Genomic DNA, 6,327 nt, shown 5'->3' with positions numbered 1-6,327 from the left:
TTTATATTAAAATAAATATTTTTACAAGTAAAATTATTTATACCTTAGTATTTTTTTATATTATTACAGATTACTAATATAGTATTAATATTGCATAATATATATATTTTATGGTTATATTTTAATGGTTTATAAAAACATTCTTTTTATGTGCTTATCTTTCGGTAATTAATTACCACTTCACTGATGTCGTAGCCCCAGGGCAGGAACAAAATCCCAGTGTTGTACTTCTCCCAGTGAGACAGTATGAAGGAAAACAGGACGACCCATAACAGATAATACAGCGTTACCACGCTGACGCCTGTCTCTCCGCGTCCGAAGACAGAATACGCTGTAGCGACGAAGAACACACATGCCCAGCTGTCCAGGCCGTGGTCAAACAGCTCACCCAGTGGAGTGCTGGAGTTTGTTCTCCGAGCCTGTTTGCCATCCACACCATCTGCATATACACACGACAAAATATATTTCAAAGTCATATATGCAAGCATACACACATTCTCACACAAACATGTTTCAAGTCTTGCTACCACATTCACATAATGTTTCAGAGGTTCTCTGGATCCTAGACATAATGTTCACAGCTCTTCCCTTAAAAAACTACAGTGTTAAAAAGCAAGCCTCTGCAAATTTGCTGAGTGTTCATATTTTCATATGCAAATGTGTCTTCTGTGGCTGTATTACAGTCAAATGGCCTTCTTGGTTAAAGGGCTAGTGAGTTATTAAAGTATACACGTCAGTAGGTTTATAAATGTACACAAGTGGGACTAAAATAAGATTTGTGTCAAAATCAGATCTGTGCATTAGGCTCTAGTATAAATGAATCCTAACACACCCAATATTGTCTGATTTGCTGATAAAATTAATCAAACAATACTACTGAAATGCACAGCTCCATAAGTATTTTGTTCATTTTAAGATCAAATGCCATTATTTTAATTAGCTAATGTTTAGCTTTTTAAATAAAGGAGTGTGTTCAATATCATACATGTATTTGCGGTGTTAATGAGAATTGTGAATGTTCTGAACAACAACTTGAACAATCTTTTAACTCTATTAGCAAAAACGTGACTTACACACGAATAAACTGATTTTGCTAAATGATTCAGAAAATTAAGACCACTAGCTGACAGAAGATTGGTCAATTAACATTAGTACTATTTAAAAAAGAAACCACACACTTACCTAAGGTATAGGCCAGAAAATTGAACAAACCAGCAACTATCCACACCCAGCTTGGCACATGCGTATGGCCTTCCCCTGTGCCACAAAACAACACCCAGAAAGTAATCAATGCCATTTGTAAGTAGGTATAATCTCAATTAGGATAACAGCATTGAACTTGAAAATATGCAATAAATTCCACAACAAATTACATTAAAAATGAAACATACATACCATAAATAATGCGCTAAATTATGTAATGAGATCATTTATGTCACTTAAAATAAGTCCAAAAATAGTAAACAGCAGCATTAAACTAAATGAATTGCTATTAAATATACCCATACAAATACATACATTTTTAGTTCATTTATGACGAATGAATTGAACTTTTCAAGGCAACATATCAGTGAAAAACACTACGACTTCAAAATTTTTTGTCTTCATTACTACCTAAAATAATCTAATCAACACTTTTTTTTTTGAAAGCAGAACTTGTTTTAATTATTTACTCCACAACACTGAATGTACAGTGTGAGTGAGCTGCTATGTGTACAGGTGTGGCTGTGTATTAACAGAAGTTTATAATATAAATAATAAAAAGCTTGAAGTGAGACCTTGATCCTTGTCATATAAAAAAAGTATGTACTTACACATCCTTTTTCTTATCATTGCACATAATCATTAATTGGTTATTGTTGTAATCATAACAAATGTGTTAAAGTCTCTAAGCTTTGAGAAAGAGAGCATTACCCACAATACCTTCTCACTAGCGCATCAAAACCAAAACAGTCATACACACACAGTTTATTGACCTCACCTGAGGCATAAAAGTCAAAGTCATAAAAGGACAGCAAGCTGAAGGTGAGTACTAGGAACATGAACCCTGTTAATGTGATGAGGTTTGGGGCAAGCCATGTGGGCAAGATCTGAGACAGAGCGAGAAAGAGAGAAATTAGCAAGCTGCAAATGGTCAGATCTTTCTCGCGGGTAATCAGAGCCAGACGGAACATTCATTAATGTTGCATATATGCAACTCAATGAAAGTAAAACACAGCGTAATGTTATTCTTTTCATGTAAAATACATTCATGGATTCAAAATATTTTTATAAAGATTGACAGACAAGTAACAAATTTTCATGAACGCATCTTTTTTCATGAACGCATCTATAACACAAAATAACATGCAATTAAAAACAATTTAATAATAGTATATTTTAATATATAATATGAATAAATAAAAATTTAAAAATGCTATACTAAACGTAAACATTTCTTATTACAAAAATAAATAAAATGCTATACTAAATGTTAAAACAATTACTAAAAAATTGTAAATAGAAATACTACAATTTGATAAAATTGTATAGTTAATATACAATTTTAAAATATTAAAATTATTAAAATACTGCTGTTTGTCATATTCACAGTCTTGAGTTTTAATGCATCCACTTTGATAAATAAATAAAATGCATTATTTAAATAGTACATTTAAATAATACAAATAAATATTAATCTATAATAATTATTATTATTATTATTATTTTTTTTTATCTCATATGAGAGACTGGATGCCCTTGTGTATTCTGGGTGACATTCAAAACGACAGCCGTGACTCTCACCTTCACTACTGAGTTCCAGAAGGGGTGCATGATGTAGATAGAGAGGGGATTGGAGTCAACCGCACTGTACTGTAAAAAAGAGATGACAAGATATGCAGAGTAAGACAGCACATTAACACTCCAGAAGTGTGAATGTCAAAAAGTGTAACAACAGAGTGTTTCTGCCGTCTCATCTAACACTGCACCGTGTCAACAAACGTCAGATAAGATTATTCAAATGTCAACTACATAACATCAATAAATCTCTAATTAGATTCTGCATAAGTAGCAGGTACAACTGGAAAATAAATTCTTAAGTTCAAACCTAGAGGCAGTTTAAAATGGTTAGAATGTAATAATGTCTATCAAATATGAAACTCTTCACTACAGCACACAATAGTAAGTGGTATGATTCAGTGGTGAAGGCAGATCACTTTTCAACCACTTCCCCAGCATGTGTTCACTGTGTGAGCTCACACTTAGGGATTGGGCGCCTATTGAAGTCTTGAAAACATCTGGATCTGGGAAGGCCTGAACCAAAACCCCTGAACCCTTAAAAATATGCCTTCTAAAATGTACACGTTTATTCAGTCCAATATGCTTAGGTAAAAACACAGTTTGTTAAAAAATAAAAATAAATAAAAACAATTAAATTAGGAAAATAATGCATACAAAACCATTAATTAAATATACAAAAAAATGCTGAAATGAAAACTAAATATGATAACCCTGATTAGATAAAGGACTAAAATAAACACACTGCGGTAGTCATGAGGTGGCATGTATATGTTCAATGACCCCTATAAGTATGTGCAAACATGCAGAGCAAGATTAGCACATACCAACTCAGCAGCCTGTACAACTAACAGCCCAAAACACTGGCAGTAAATAAATACACCTTATCAGGCCAACAGGACATTACACCAGAAGACACACAGGGTCAGAGACACTTTCATTCACAAGCTCTGTCAAATAACAACTCAGAAATACACAAAACTCTGCGTCACACCCAAGAATTCAATCTCTCGACCCCTTTAGTTCCACACCCTTTTAACCAAAAGATCCTCTTCAGAGATGCGTAAAATTAAAGATTGAATTGTTTATTTCATAGATTATAAATTAATAAATATCACATAATATGCTTTATGAAACAAAATAAAAAAAATGGAAAAATTACTAAAAAGCAATAATACTCTTATTAGTTGTTTGAGACATAATTATTCAGAAATTTTTTGTTCATTTTGGACCATTTTTGTTCATTTTTAGCAAGTAATTTATACAATTAATAAATTAAATAAGCACATTCTGTTGAATCCTGTTGAACACACATAATGGCACTGTAATATTAGGAAATAATATTCTGACTTAAAATAACTTTGTACCATTTTAATGCATTATTTACAAATGTATTTTATTCCTGTGATTGTAAAGCAAATTTTTCAGCAATAATTACTCTAGTCTTCAGGGTCACATGATCCTTCAGAAATCATTCTAATATGTTGATCTGGTGCTCAAGAAACATTTCTTATAATTATCATCATCATTGTTGAAAACAGTTGTGCTGCCTAATATTTTTGTGAAAACCTTGATACATTTTTTCAGGTTTGTTTAATGAACAATAGTTCAAAAGAACAGCCTTTATTTGACATAGAAATCTTTTATAACGTTATAAATTCTTGCTGAATAAAAACATCACTTAAAAAAAAATATTTTAAAACTACTCCATCTTGATGAACAATTATAGATTAAGTAAATGTATAGATAGATAGATAGATAGATAGATAGATAGATAGATAGATAGATAGATAGTCCAAGACAAACGCCCACAGTGTAAGAAGTTATAATAATCATAAACAAGACAAATACGGTTTATGCAAGCAAAGGAGTTAATAATTGAATAAACAAAGAGCTTTGCCTCTCAATCCTTTTAGGTGCTTCTTCTTCTGTACATTATATCAGAGGACTATGAAACTATACTGTTATAATACAGTAACACCTGAATTTTAAATGAACACAACAAACAATTAAAGTGAAAGCGTGGGGAGCTTGTGACTCACATGCAAATTATGTCCTAACCATAGATCCTTGTTAAGAGGCGGAACCAGGAGCCCAATTCAATTAAATACAGTTCAACCCAATTTATAAACTAACCGACAGCATAAAGCATGTAGACCAACTACAACAAAACTGGACACCGTGTTTGTGTGTTAGGTGGTAAAACAATGTTTAGAACTGAAGATCTACTTTCACCGGCGGTTTCAAGTCACTGTGGTGCGCCAGTGAATTAACCGGTTAATAACACTAATATGCCCTTAAAACCTTTGAGTTGGATGTACGTGTACTAATGACAAAATTGTGTATCATTTCATCCCACAAATTCAAAGTGAAAATATACTATTTCTCTTTAAAATTGACAATAAGCCGCCGTTGTCCTTTCTAGAGAGCGGTACACACCGGCAGACAGACTTCATGATTCATGATAGCATTAACGGCTAGCCGACACCCTAAAGTCCGACACATTTTGCAGAATAAGAGCGGCCTCACCTTATATTTATCAAAACCTGTGAGTTGCTCTTGGGTGACATAGTGGTAGAGAGCCATGATGACCGCGCACGGACCGAGATTCACCTCCGTGTCGGTGTACAGTATCCGCAGTGCTGCGCGTGAGCGGCGGCGGCGCAGTGGCGTGACGCATGAAGTGCTAAAAAAAAAAAAAAAAGCCGATGTGGAAAATCAGAAAAAATAAATAAAAAAAAAATTAAACTAACTAACACAAAATACACACACAAAACCTCAAACTATATATATATATATATATAATAAAAAAAATTCAATTGCTTACACACAAAATCTTCACTTGTCACACAACTTCTGAAACCTGACACTCAAACACCAGGACCACAAACCAAATCTGCAAAACCATAGACTACACAAATTCTCGGTTTTCAGTTTCATAAAACACATTATGCAAAACACAACACACAATTCTCTATGCAAAATACAAAAAATCTAGCAGGATATATCTTGATTTCCTTTTTCAAACACAAGCAATCAAAATGCCACACTAATTCATTTAAATTCAATTTACACCAACCAATCATGGATTTAGAATAGGCCTATAAATGCACATATACACAACTACACACGGTTGATGTACTACTGTGTAATACTGTATTCACAACCACAAATGCCTACAGTTAAAAAAAAGTAAGAAAGAAAGAAAGAAAGAAAGAAATTTACATAGGAGCTAATGACAGAAGAGCTTTAGGTTTTGAATAAGTGTATATGATATATCTAAAAATGTATTTTGGCACAGGTGTTTGCAATGTAATACAAATGTTTGCTTTTGAGATGTGTTTTTGATATTTTGAATGCAGTGCTTCATTTTGAAAGAGATGTGAGGCATTTTGTGTGTGCATTTCTTGGATTTGTGTGTAAAGTTTTGAAAATGTAAGCAGTTGAAAAAAAAACTGCAAAAGGGCGTCTATATTTTCTTGAATACAGCCCCCAAATTGAACTGTAAAATGAATATTCTAAATATATATATATATTTGTTTTTACACT

At 32.8% G+C, this 6,327-nt stretch overlaps 1 protein-coding gene across 1 annotated transcript in view; it reads right to left on the bottom strand.

Moving 5' to 3' along the window:
* Nucleotides 1-5,450, bottom strand: part of LOC109094158 (ethanolaminephosphotransferase 1-like) — an 11,370-nt gene extending 5,920 nt beyond the window's left edge. The window contains exons 1-5 of the mRNA XM_042750323.1: nucleotides 5,308-5,450; nucleotides 2,785-2,853; nucleotides 1,982-2,090; nucleotides 1,183-1,257; nucleotides 177-439 (exon numbers count right to left, since the gene is read on the bottom strand). Of these exons, the coding sequence (XP_042606257.1) occupies nucleotides 177-439; nucleotides 1,183-1,257; nucleotides 1,982-2,090; nucleotides 2,785-2,853; nucleotides 5,308-5,364 (573 nt within the window). The 5' untranslated portion in view covers nucleotides 5,365-5,450. The remainder of the gene's footprint in view (nucleotides 1-176; nucleotides 440-1,182; nucleotides 1,258-1,981; nucleotides 2,091-2,784; nucleotides 2,854-5,307) is intronic.
* Between the last annotated feature and the right edge of the window lie 877 nt (nucleotides 5,451-6,327).

Source organism: Cyprinus carpio, chromosome B23, assembly GCF_018340385.1.
Source record: "Cyprinus carpio isolate SPL01 chromosome B23, ASM1834038v1, whole genome shotgun sequence".
Taxonomy (NCBI): Eukaryota; Metazoa; Chordata; class Actinopteri; order Cypriniformes; family Cyprinidae; genus Cyprinus; species Cyprinus carpio.
This window is presented reverse-complemented; position numbering and strand designations above follow the sequence as displayed.